The sequence below is a fragment of the Apodemus sylvaticus genome, chromosome 15 (genome assembly GCF_947179515.1).
Source record: "Apodemus sylvaticus chromosome 15, mApoSyl1.1, whole genome shotgun sequence".
Lineage (NCBI taxonomy): Eukaryota > Metazoa > Chordata > Mammalia > Rodentia > Muridae > Apodemus > Apodemus sylvaticus.
In genome coordinates, this window is record NC_067486.1 from 40,190,480 (window position 1) to 40,204,109 (window position 13,630).

At 36.6% G+C, this 13,630-nt stretch overlaps 1 protein-coding gene across 1 annotated transcript; it reads right to left on the reverse strand.

The window, feature by feature from the left end:
* Positions 1-1,861: 1,861 nt before the first annotated feature.
* LOC127666116 (olfactory receptor 5K3-like) lies at positions 1,862-2,788 on the reverse strand. The gene has a single exon (XM_052158846.1). The coding sequence runs from the start codon at positions 2,786-2,788 to the stop codon at positions 1,862-1,864; it is 927 nt and encodes a 308-aa protein (XP_052014806.1).
* Positions 2,789-13,630: the final 10,842 nt, after the last annotated feature.

A 13,630-nucleotide genomic window follows, 5' to 3' on the forward strand; every position in this document is an offset into this window, starting at 1 on the left:
GCAGAGAGGAAATTCCCAAATATCTTCACAGAGACAGTGAAATGAAAACCAGAATAAAAAGCAGTTTGCTTAAAGGAAACATTGTGACTTTGTAAGACTGTCTTCCAGACAGTCTTACTACACAGGTTCTGTCCCATGACTCACACACAGGCTCTATTTCCACTAAAGCACTTCACTTCCTGAAAGACTAATTTGAACTTACATCTTGTATCTGATGTTACATAATGACAAAGTTCTTTAAAAATATTTTTGGAGATTATATTATCGTCTAACTTCTGTCTATCATCTTTCTATATTCCTATTCATCAATCTATCTATCATCTATCTATTTATTGATCAATGTATCACCTATTTCCTCATACATGTGCTGAAAATTTTGACTATTATCTCTTATATACTCATATATTCTACTCATATAAATAGAATATATATTCCTTTCTATACATTATATTTATATAAATAGAATGTATATACTCATGTATATTCTACTTGTTAAGTAGAATATATAAGAACATACATTCTTAAATATATAATATAATATTCTAAGTCAATTTATTGTATATATGTGCATATATAGAGAGACATATATAGGCATATATATATATTCACAAAGACATATTATCACAGAGACAGTAAAATATCTTCATGCATCATCACAGATAAATTTGGTACTAGATAAGTCAAGTCTTCTTCTGTGGGGAAGACATTTCTGCTGTTCTTAGAATTCCTTAGTTTTCTTATAGTTGTTTGTATAGGGTTGAAGAATTTAAAGGATAATCTGTATTTCCCCAGCTTTCAAACGTCTAGAGAAAAAGCAATATTTATTCAAACTCTTGTCAGAATCAGAGTGAAAATCGAAAATTATTGAGTGTTTTAGTATTTGAGGAAAACAAAAGAATGCCTAAGTAGTCAATAAGAGATAAATACCAAAAGCTTAGCACAATAAATAGTACATTTCTTGGTATATTTTAATTTTTGTTGAGTTTTGTTTAGATATTTTAGATATTTATAGTTTTCACAAGTTTTTTTTAACTTCATCTGGCTTGAATGACATCTCCTTGTTTTTAAAATGATTAGCTTATCAATGATTTTTATATGAATTGGTAAGAGTGTTCTTCCTAACAATTATCAAACAATGATAATATCACTGAGAAGAAAAAAAAATGATTCAATGGATACACTTATATGTTGCAGTACCATATATGATTGACAAATAATCAAATAAAGGAAAAAATTAAAATATAAACATTTTGTTGTAATAGCATCATTTGAAAGTACAGACTTATGAGCCTTATACCTATTCTATAGTTGAGAAAATGTAAAAGTAAAAATGACTAAAAATAAATATGAAAGCATTCTGTTATAAAGTAAATCTTTTGTATGAATACATGTTAAAATATAATCTCTTGAAATCATATGTCAAGTTGAAAATTAAATTGAACCATAAATTTTATCTTCCTTTAAGGCCAATGCTTATGATAAGGTTATGAATAAAAGCCTATAATTTGCTTGAAATTTTAAGATCTGAACTTGAGAAAATTGCTAATATTGTTAAATGGAAATTACCATTAGAGATACTAACTTTATTCCAAGAATTAATTAGATGTCTTGTAAACAGTGACTAGACACATTCCAATACTTCAATAGTTCTTTAATTTATTCCTGAGAATTTCAAGCATGTTTTAATAGATTTCTTCATTATGAACTAAATTTATTCAAGTGTTCTTGTGCTTTAAAAATTTGTCCAAAATTTTAGTTTTATTTCATCGCTTCCTCATTATTTGCAGGTTTATAAAAAGGTATTTTCATCTTAAAATCAGTTGTCCAAATCAGATAATCCTTGTTTTATAATGTTGCAGAATCATCTCTTTTTCATAGTTTTTTTCATTACATTTATTACCTCCTTATTTCTTAGACTGTAAATGAAAGGGTTTAATAAAGGAATTACAAGGGTATAAAAAATAGCTACTGGCATATCTTTATCTCCTTCGTTGACTGAATGTGGTTGAGCATACATGAAAAGGAGAGACCCATAGAATATTGACACAGACAGAAAGTGGGAAGCGCAGGTTGATAAGGCTTTGCCTCTACCCTCTTTCGATTTCATTGTGAATATAGTGAAAAGGATACAGGAGTAAGACACTAGAACTATGGTGATAGTAAAGATTTGAATTGAGCCAGCCAAGACAAATAATACCAGCTCATTGATATGTGGATCAGTACAAGAGATTCTGTATAATGGAAGGACGTCACAGAAAAAGTGCTTGATTACATGAGACCTACAGAAGGTTAACCTCAACAGAAGCCCTACTTCAATCATAGGATGCAGGTTTCCAGCTATGTAGGCTCCTGTGGTCATCTGAAGGCAGAGCTTCTTGGACATCATGGTGTGGTACTGCAGTGGGTTGCATATGGCCACATAGCGGTCATAGGCCATCGCTGCCAGAAGAAAGCAGTCTGTAGTTTCAGCAAGACAGAGAAAATAGAACTGTGCCATGCACTCATAGAGAGAAATCCTCCTGTCCACAGAAAAGAAGTTCTCTAGCATCTTGGGAGTGATGGCACAGGAGCAGCAGGAGTCCATCAGAGCCAGGTTGCCCAGAAAGATGTACATGGGTGTGTGGAGTCGAGGCTCCATGTAGATCAAGGCCACCAGCCCAAGGTTTCCCACCATGGTGACCAGATAGATGACAGAGAACACTAGGAACAGAAGGGTTTTCAAGTCTGGGTGATCTGAGAATCCCACCAGAATGAATTCATCTGTCACAGTGTAGTTGTTATCAGCCATCTCACATTGTCTGTTGTCACTGGAATCACAAAGATATAAAATTGTAATGGCCAGAACTTAATTTCCTACTTTTTTTTGTATAAGAGAAAAATTTCTTCTTAGTGCACCTGCTATGGTCTCTGGAATGAAGCTAACTATGTTTGTTGAAAGTATTTCCTAAAATTTTAGAATCTATGATCTCTAACTTAAACTCAAAATTTACATGAGTACTTTTATAATTGTAAAAAGTAACTTCTTTTTGTAGAGAAAGTTTTATATGCATTCATGAAACTATATCATAAAAAATTAGTGAATACATATTTGACTTTTATTGTTCCAAAATGATTTTTATGCCAGGTTTGTTAAAGATCATCAAAATAAATCTAGAATAAAATTTTCTATAAATGTATGTTTATTTAATAAACTTTTTAATGTATTCAATGGAAAGAGAAATATTTTCTTGAAAATATTTTGTCTATAAATTAAATTTATTTTTATAAATTTCACAAAGACTACTATGGACCAATGAATGCATACACATCTCTAAATAAAATTAGAGATATCTAATTATCTAAATGTAAGTATCTAAATATCTATATAAAAATAAAATTGAAAGAATGGTTATTGCTTTTTTCATCCCTTTTCATAAAGTTTTGTAAATACTGATTCTATGTCATTAATCACACTAATCATTTTTAAATATCTAAATCCTATGCTTTGTAAAGTTAATTTACATATGCTCTCACTTATACTGTCTTGTCTACAACTGAGCTGATCTCCCAGTCCATTATATTTTTTATTTTTTTTATTTTTTAGATAATCTCATTGTTAACCATTCATTACTTGAAGATTTTCTGAACTTCATGTAAACTTTTAAATTTCAATCCCCATGCCTTAGACTTCTAAATAGCAAGGATTGTAGATCAGAGCCAGAGAGTTACCTAAAAGAATTAATTGTATATGATCTACATTACTTTATTTTTCTATATGTATTTGAATATTTTTACTAAATTCAATGCATTCTGAATTTAGGTGTATTCTACTTCTGTGAAATATGTCATCAAGTGTTTTGAGGAGAGATAGGATTATATACTCCCACCTTCATCTTGATGACCTAGGATGGATGATTTTGCTTTCAGTATCTGTATGAACCCTTTATCAGTTCTTTGTTTCTGCATAGTCTGTAATATAAAGAAGCATCTACAGAGTAATTCTTAGTATCACTAACTTAGGAAAAATTTCTTTAAAAAATTTACTTAACTTTTACAATTTTACTTCTTTAGAAAATTATGCTCTCTAAAGTGTGCCATGGCTTAGAGCCCCATAAAGATGGGTTCATTTCTGTAGTTACGTTTTGAAACTTAAAAAAAAATGCTTAAATTGTAGATATTTGAATCTAAGTTTCATTTTGCTTTATAATGCTACTAGCTGTCAATATTTAGTAATTTGACTGCAAATAAAATAAAGTGCTATGGCCAAAGTGGTTTTGTTCTCTGGTAATAAAAACAGTGAGATATGTTCATAGAAATTCACTTGTTGAAAAATATTAATCTCATGACATATATAAGACATTACTGAAAATTACTTTTAATATATGCCTGAATTATTTAATTAATTTATTTGTGATCTTACCTTATATTGGGGGATTCTACCTTACAATCATAAAGCGAGGGTGACTACAGTATTAAACTTCAACTTGGTTCCACATAATCTATGAATCTGAGATGGAATAGATAGTTAAGAGAGGAGTCAAAAATTTAGGAAAAATGATCATTTATTTAAAAATTAGAAAAGTAAAAATTTATCATACCTGTACTTAAGGTTAAAAAGTTAGGGTTTTTTTTTAACCTGCATTTCACTGAGCTGTGCTTTCTGCAAATTCATATTTGATTTATAGTGAAGGTCTCAGAATTTAAGAATACCTATGTACCTTGATCTTGGATCAAATGAGAGGAAGAAATGAAGATCATGGCTATCTGCAGGTAATAATAGCTATGGACCTTGTACTACAAACTTAAAGACACTGATCAAATCCTAAGAGGATTTCCCAACTCTGACATCAGTATGTTTCTATAGAGATTTTAAGTCCTAACAAATATGAACTATTTGAAATTAATTAAAACTGCCCAATGAGAACATGCTCTTTACTAAAGTCAGCTTGAAGATTATCTTGCTAATTTGGGTGCAACTGAAGTCATAAAATTTTCTTAATCATTTGTGCATACAATCTAAAACAGAAATAGTCTCAAGCTAGTTTAATACCTTAGTAGATGATATAAAATTAATATGAGTTATAAAATATAATTAGTATTGGGCTGAAGAGTTGGCTCAACAGAAAAGACTGTATTGCCCAAGCATGAGAATCTGAGTTAAAATCCCCAGCACCCACATTAAAACATTGGGGGGTGGCCTTATGCACGTGTAATCCTAGTATTGGTGACAAATGGAGAAAGGAGCTAGAACTTGCTGGCCATCAGCATAGCTTCATATTTAGGAAAAATGTTTGTCTCGTGCACATAAAATGGAGCAATCAATGTTCTTCTATATCCTCTGTGTGCATATATATGTGTATATATACATATATATACACCAAAGAGATCTTATATAGAGGTATATTACATAGAGAGATGGAGACAGACTCACAGAGATAGCGAGATAATACAAAGAATAGGTATAATAAAACAGAAGCCCATAGAGTTATTAAAAATAGTCCATTTAATATAAAAATATAAATATCATCAGGTTTGTTTCTTTATGGGTAATTCCTTTTTACTTTATGTTATGATATCACAAATACTCAAATTCATGAGGACCTAGTTCAAATTCTTCAATATCAAACATTATAAAATAAACAGCTTGGCTTCTAGATAAATGGCAAAAAAAAAAAAAGAATAGGTGTAGGATTAGGGAAAGGGATATGAATAGGGACACAGCTGGAGCTACACACACACACACACACACACAAACACACACAGAGGGAGAGAGAGAGAGAGAGAGAGAGAGAGAGAGAGTAGATATAAGGAGAGAGGCTAGCTAGTCTAGTCTGGTCACTGAACTCCACGACAGTGATAGATCCTGTGCCCCAAATAAAGAGGTGGAAGGTGCCTGAAGAATTCTACTTGAGGTGGCCTTTGGGCCTACTGTACATGGATACAGAAGTGTATGCACATTCATACATAGACAGGTACACATATACATATAGAAAAATAATAAGAAATATGCCAATATTAAGAAACAGAGCAATGAAGTGAGTTACAGCGAGACGATAATTTGGTGTAAAGACATTAAAATAACTGGCATTAAAATAATTTAATAATTATTAAAATAAGGTTTATGCAGATAGTTCAAATGAAAACCTTCTTGCCATAGAAGTATGAAGCTCTGAGACCAAATGTTGAACATTCATTTAAAAGGCTGTATAGGTTTGGGATGGAAAAACATGCGAAGAAGCTTGGTAAAGTAGAGCAAGTTGAGACCGGAAGACTCAGTGGGCACATACCTGAGGCTTTGATGACTCCCAGATCCCTGCCAGACTCCTCATTTGGAATATGTGCTATGCTTGTCACATAAAAGAGACCTGACCTGTGGTTACCTAGGCCCAAAACAGTTTTCCATGCTAATGAGATACCTAGAGGCCAGGAGGGCTTAGCCAACAAACTTCTCTTCCCAGACATTCCTCCTTGCTAAAGGTATTTAATCTCAGACCAATCCTGAGAAGTGAGGTATGGTTTTATGCATTCATTTTCTGCCATGACAATAAACTGTTTAGAACCATAGACTGTCTGTTTTCATCAAGATCCACAGTGGGAAGCCATGAGGAAGACCTTCGCCTACAGACCCGAAGCCTAATCTCCCATAGAAGGCCTCTCTCTGCTCCTAGCCACTACCATCACCAAGCCTGCCTCCATCAAGATAAGGACAATCCCTGATGGGACAAACCAGAAACCCCCCCTTTCCCCTGTCCCTGGGCTAGACACTGTCCCCAGCCCATGGGCCCCCAACTCCATTCTCTGCTCCTCCATGACTCTCAGTGTCTCTTGGATATGTAAGAGTCTGAGAATCCCATGGCCCGGGTCTTGTAGCAGGCCCAGGATCTCCAAACCAGCTGTTGCTTTCTCACTTTTCAGACTGCACTTTCCCACCCCTGGAACAGTATCTCTGTGCTTCAGGTATATACAGAGATATGTGTGGTGTATACAGTCCAGCACACACCTAGAATAAGCACAGTCAAGCTCTCAGCGTTCTGCCTCCCTAAGCAGCTGTGCCCTGTGGTGGAACAGACACAAGTCTACAACCCTACCTGTAGGACAGAGCATGCCTACAAATAATACCAAATGCTGGAAGCTATAGAAAAATCCTAGAGCTTGCTATCTAGCTAGTCTAACCAATCTGTAAACACCAGGTTCAGAGGAAGACACACACACACACACACACAAACACACACACACACACATATAGAGAAGTGCTTGAAGAAGACATCTGACTTCTAAATGCATATGTGCATATGTGTATGCTCCCTGCATCCCCAATATAAACATGAAATATTTTCTTTCTGGTAAAGGAATAAAAAAACTAACATTTGTTCACAAATGGCTTACTTTGAAACTCACTAGAATGGGGATATGGAACAGTTACTCACTTTTCTTTCTCAGAATCATATATTTACATATATAAGGCTGTATATAAACTGAGCCTGTCTTGGCTTACTTGATGACATATGACTCAAGTATATACTCACTGTTGTAATTTACTTCTACCAATGATATCCACTGCCCTACAGCTAGAAGATTAGATGTTCCCTCCAGTAAGAACCACTATTGCAGTGTATAAGTGGGTGTGTGTGTTTCCAGAGGAACAGCTTACTCTACCTAGTGTCTCTAGCATTCCATGAATTGGTTGATCTATTGGAAAGCAACCTTCATTAATAGTGTGAGAAATGGGCATAGAGTAGTCTTCCTTGTTCTGGTCATGTTGATCTCTGCCAGTGTCCTCATCCATAACCACACACAGTTGGTTTTTCTCATCTTTGCCACTTCACTGGCCACTAATCCCAAGTAGGTATACATTCTATTTCCCTCTGTAATGCAGGCATTCTACTATGTGGATCTCTGTCCTTGGTTGTGAATTCAAGTCACAAACTATTTTCTGACTCCATACTCTTTTTGTGGTCTCTTGTTTATTCAACAATGAGATTAAGCAATTGTTTGGTTAGTTATCCTAAGATATTTTAATTTATGAGATTATTATGAAGTATATTGTTGCCCTGATTTCTTCTCTCGGTATATTTGTCAATAGTATATAGGAGGGCTACAGATTTTTCTTTTTTAGTTAATCATGTATTCAGTCATGTTACTGAAGGTGTTTATCAGCTGTAGAGTTCCATAGAAGATTTTAGGATCACTTTTTACTATCATATCATGTGTAAATAATGACACGTTGAGGTTTTCCTTTGCAAGTTGTATCCCCTACAGTTCTTTTATTCCTCTAGCTAAAACTTTAAGTATTATATTATATAGGTATTCAGAGAGTAGATAACCTTGTCTTGTTCCTAATTTTAGTAGAATTACTTTGAGTTTCCCTCCATTTAATTTAATGTTGGTATTAATCTTACTGGAAGTTGTCTTTGCCACATTAAGAGATGTCCTTCATATCCCTAATCTCTTCAGGACTTTTATTATGAGGGGGTGTTTGATTTTTATCAAAGGCTTTTGTAATATTTGATTAGATGATTATGTGTTTTTCCTTTATTTTATTTATATACGGATTAGATTTACTAATTTTCACATGTTGAGCCATCCCTGCATCTCTGGGATGAAACCTACTTGATCATGTTGGATGGCCTTTTTGATGTGTTCTTGGATTCAGTATTTGAGTATGTTATTGAGTATTTTTCATCCATATTCATAAGGGAACTTTGTCTGAAATTCTCTCTGTTGAGTCTTTATTGGTGTGGTTATCAGAGTAACTGTGGCCTCATAAAATAGATTAATCAATATTCCTTCTATTTCTTTTTTAAAAATAATTTGAGAGATATCAGCATTATCTTTTCTTTAAAAGTTTGACATAATTCTGTTCAAAACCTATCTAGCCCTCGATCTTTTCTGGTTGGTAAACTTAAAGCTTCTATTACACTTGGACTATTTAGACTGTTTACCTGATCTTGACTTTCTTTTCATAAGTGGTATCTATCTAGAACATGATCTATTTCTTTGAAATTTAATTTTTAGGGAGTACTGGTTTTTAAGTACTTATGCCCTTATGATTCTCTGGATTTCCTTGGTGCCTGTTATGTACTCCTGCTCATTCCCATTTTTGTTAATTTGGATATTCTCTCTGCTTTTTAGTTAGTTTGGTGTGGAGAAATCCTGTTAATTAAGCTCAAAGTCTACCGTTGTCTAGAATGCTTTCTGAGCTCAGTGCAAAATGAGGGACTTCCTTTACCAGTAGGGCTTCTCCCTAAATGACCTTGCTTGAGGAGCACTAAACTTCCAAACCCTCTACTTTTGGAATGTCAAGTTGCTTTGGTTAGATTACAGGTTCTGCTACCTTTTTTCCTGATAAGTATTTGTTCAGCAAGCACATGAGATTCCTGGAATGCCTTCTCATGCTAATGAGGCAGCTGAGAACCTTGGCCTTCAGTCAATGACATTTCCTTACCTAGATATTACTACTTCCTTTCCCAAAACTATATAACCCTTTAGTCAACATGGTCAAGGTTGATCTGTCTCCCTATGCTGATCCTAGAATGTGATCATCTTTACCCATACTCATGACCCATGCAAAACTCTGCTCCCTTTATCCTGATGGGCCAGTGGCCAACAACCCCAGTGAATAGGGAGATTCACAGAAGGCACAAAAACAGGGACCATGGAACTCTCAGAGGTTTTCTGAGAACACCTCAACACACACACAAAAGGAGGTAATAGCATCTTGCCTGGCCATCCTCACCTGAGGAGTAATAATCTACCTCCATTTATTTGGTTTACTTTTGCTTTGCACCTTTCAATTGAGTTTGGGAGGGACAATTAAAAACTTTTGGTTGGGGTGGCTACCCTATCCTCTTTCTGGAGTCTGTAAGCTCACTTGGGTGTCAGCAATAACTGTTAAAACTGTCATGAAAACCTGCTTAAGCAGCAGTCACTTAAAAAGTTAAATCATTTGAAATGCAAATAAAAATATATTGAATAACAAAATTAAAAAAATAAACGTCTTGTATAGCAAAAACAAAAACAAAAAATAAAAATAAAAATAAAAGGTTACTAGTTCTTAATCTGTGGGAAGGCTTAACATTTTGGACATCTGTGGAATTCCCTAAAGCTGAAGGTTACAGAAATGTTCCTATTGGACAAAGAGTTTCTCTTTTTTTCTATCACAGGCAACATCTCAACAAAAAAAGAAAGGAAAAACCATCATGTAGGGAGTGATTCTGGTGCTTTGATAAGGAATCTGTGTGTCAACTCTGAAGGTCCTATTCCCCAACTGGTTTTTGATGGATCAATAAAAATGCTAGCGGCCAATGACTAGGTGAAAAAAGAGGGATTTCGAGGTTCCTTCAGGCAGGTTAGGAGACACAGGAGGAGAAAAAATTGCATGCTTCAGAGGGAGAGAGAGCCACCAGCCATGTGAGATCTGGGGTAGAATGGCCATTGGCTACTTCCCTGACTGTGCCTGAGGTAGCAGGGAGGAGATTAGAAACATTAACTAAGCTGAGGGCAGATTTAGGGTGCTGAGCAAGAGGAAAGGAAGGTAACTGGACAACTTAGTTGTGGGCAGATTTAGAGGGGTTGAGCTGGGAGTGAAGATAAGGACATGTTTGTCATAGAAGTCTTAGTGATGCTCAGCCACTGAGCTAAAAAGCATATTAAAAATGATCTGATATATGTGCATATCTTTCATCTGTGGATCAAAGGGAACCAGGGAAGTGTCTGGTAGCATGGCCCAACCAGAGATTAAAGTGTGGTAGTGGAAACTACATGCTACACCTTCAGATTAAAAAAAAAAGATTGGGTCTTATAAAATTCCTCTATTAAAAGACTCCCCAAAGAGCACCTGGGCTCTCAATCTCATCTGCTTCCCCTTCCCCAACCTCTTCACCCTCTGGCCAGCAAAGCTACACTCTTGAGGATTTTACAAAAGAAAAAAAAATGGAGATACAGCCCCCAGTCAAGGGTAGGGAGGTGCTTGTGGGTCCCTCAGTTGTCCCTACTTCTGCCTCTGTTTGTGGTCTTGCCAAGAGACTGGAGTCTGGGACATTCTCAGTTGACGACCATCCCACTGGGACCCCTACAAAGGCAAATCAACATTTTACACAGTTTTTCCACGGTTCAGGCATCAGGCTAAAACTGAGCATGCTTCTGTCATCTTCCACCCTGGGATGGAAAGTCCTTGCTCTTTGACTCACCAGACTCCATCTCTGGCCCTTTAGGCACATTCTGAGTTGAGTCTGCTTTCATAGGAGTTTGGGTGAGAGCAAATGCCTCCAGCTGAGTTGATTCAGCATGCAGCTGGGGAGCAATGCTTCAACAGGGTGCAATCTAGGGGAAGGGGAGGAGTCTGCCAAGCAAACACAGGCACTTATACCTGGCCTGTAAATATCACTCATGCTATCCCCTGCAGGGTAAGTAAGACCTGGCCTACGGCTAGGGCACCAAGGATGAAAGTCAAGGAGAGCAACTTTCAGTGTTAAAAAGCAAGGTGGGCTTTCCCCCAAGGTTCCAGAATGAGTCTTACTTATAAAGCTTGCGATAACACAAATTAGAGAAACACCAGTTCACCCAAAACTTAGAATTTTCATGCTTCTTTGTCTGAATTTTGTTTAAATACTTATATCTAAATGTTTGCTCTCCCTAATAACAGGAATAACTAAAGAAAAGTTTTGTTTAAATGCATGTTTCTCAACAGCTGGAAGAGTAGGGTATGCCTGAGCCACAGACAGCAGAGGCAAGTTGCATTCACATGGTCCCCTGACCTCCATTGTCTGGTTCTTGGCTTGCTCTTCACATCTGAGGAGCGAGCCTTCCAGGAATACAAGAGCATCCTGCTTCCCTGCAGAAGCCTGCATGAGCCCCAAGAACAACCAATATGGAACACAGACCCACCAATTCCTTGCCAGTCCAGTCTTTCTGAGGCACAGCTAGCAGAGGTAAGTTGTCCTTGGCCCCATGACCTCTATTGTCTGGCTCTGGGCTTACCCTTCAGTCCTGAGTAGCCTTGGGGAATTCCAAGGGCATCCTACTTCCACATGAAGGCCTGTGAAAGTCCCATGAACAACCAGCTTGGAACCTGCCCCACCAATCCCTTCCCAGTCTGCTCTGCCAGGGGCATAGCCAACAGAGATGAGTTGTGCAGTCCCCTGACCTCCATTGTCTGGTTCTGGGCTTACCCTGCCATCCTGAGAAGGCTTTGGGGACAAGAGTGGCCTGCTTCTCCATGGAGGCCTGGGAAGGGGTCTATAGAACAACCAGCCTGGAACAATCCCTTGTGAGTTGGGTCAGCATGTGACACAGCCAGCAGAGTTGCATCCCCTGACCTCCATTATCTGGCTCACTGCTCCCTGTGTCATCCCAAGGAGTCCTGTCATCAGAATCATTGAGCCAATACCAGGGAAAGCTATGTGCCTAAAGGACAGTATAAGAACACAATCAACAAGAACTCAGGCTATATGGCACTACCAGAACCCAGATATTATGCTATAGCAAACTCTGGATAGCCTAGGGAAACTGTAGTACAAGAGGATTATCTGATAAAGATGATCAAGGCCTTTAAAGAAGAAATGAATAAATTCTTTAATGAAGTACAGGAAAATACATATTAAAAGGTAGAATCCTTAAAAGAAGAAGTAAATAAATGTAAAGAAATATAGGAAAATACAATCAATTGTACAGGATATAAATAAATAAAATTGTCCAAGAACTGAAAATAAAAATAGAATTAATAAAGAAAGGATGAACAGAAGCAACCCTGGAGATAGAAAATGTAGGAAAGAAAACAGGAACTACAGATGCAAGCATAACCAACAGAATACGAGAGATGGAAGAAAGAATCTCAATCATAAAGATACTTTAGAAGAAACCAATACATTGGTCAAATAAAATGCAAAATCTAAAAAGTTCATGATTCAAAATATCCAGAAAATTTGGAACATTACAAATAAAAATAAATATACAATATTATTTGTAGTCAGAAGATGGAAACAACCCAGATGTCCCTCAACGGAAGAGTGGATACAGAAATTGTGGTTCATTTACAGAATGTAATGCTATTCAGCTATTAAAAATGAGGACATCATAAATTTTGCAAGCAAATGAAAAGAACTAGAAAATATGATCCTGAGCAAGGTAACCCAGACTCAAAGGGACATGCATGGTAGGTACTCTCTGATAAGTGAATATTAGCCAAAAAGTACAGAATACCCATGATACAACTCACAGACAGTATTAACAAGAGAACAGCCCAAGTGAGGATACTTCAATCCTGCTTAGAAGGTGGAACAAAATAATCATGGGAGGCAGAGGGAGGGATCTGGATGGGAGAGGGAAGGGGGAGTGGAAAAGAGGGACAGGATTAGATTGGTGGGGGGGGGGAGGCAGGAAACAACCCAAAGGGACAGGAGATGAATGAAAATATGTAGCTGCAGGTGTTGAAATACCCAACATGGAGGTGATGGAACCTGAAGAGAGCATCTCCAGTGGAAAGAGATGGGGCAACCCACCCATCTTCAAAATTTTTGACCCAGAATTGTTTCTGTCTGAAGGAAATGCAGGGAAAAAATGGAGCAGAGATTGAATGAAAGACCATCTATTGACCTGCTTAGCATGGCTGTCCTCTGAGAAACTCTATGAGCAACTGACTGAGACAGATGCA

Bases quoted from the DNA above. Each gene is read 5' to 3' on its own strand.
- LOC127666116 (XM_052158846.1), bottom strand. From the start codon at position 2,788: ATGGCTGATAACAACTACACTGTGACAGATGAATTCATTCTGGTGGGA.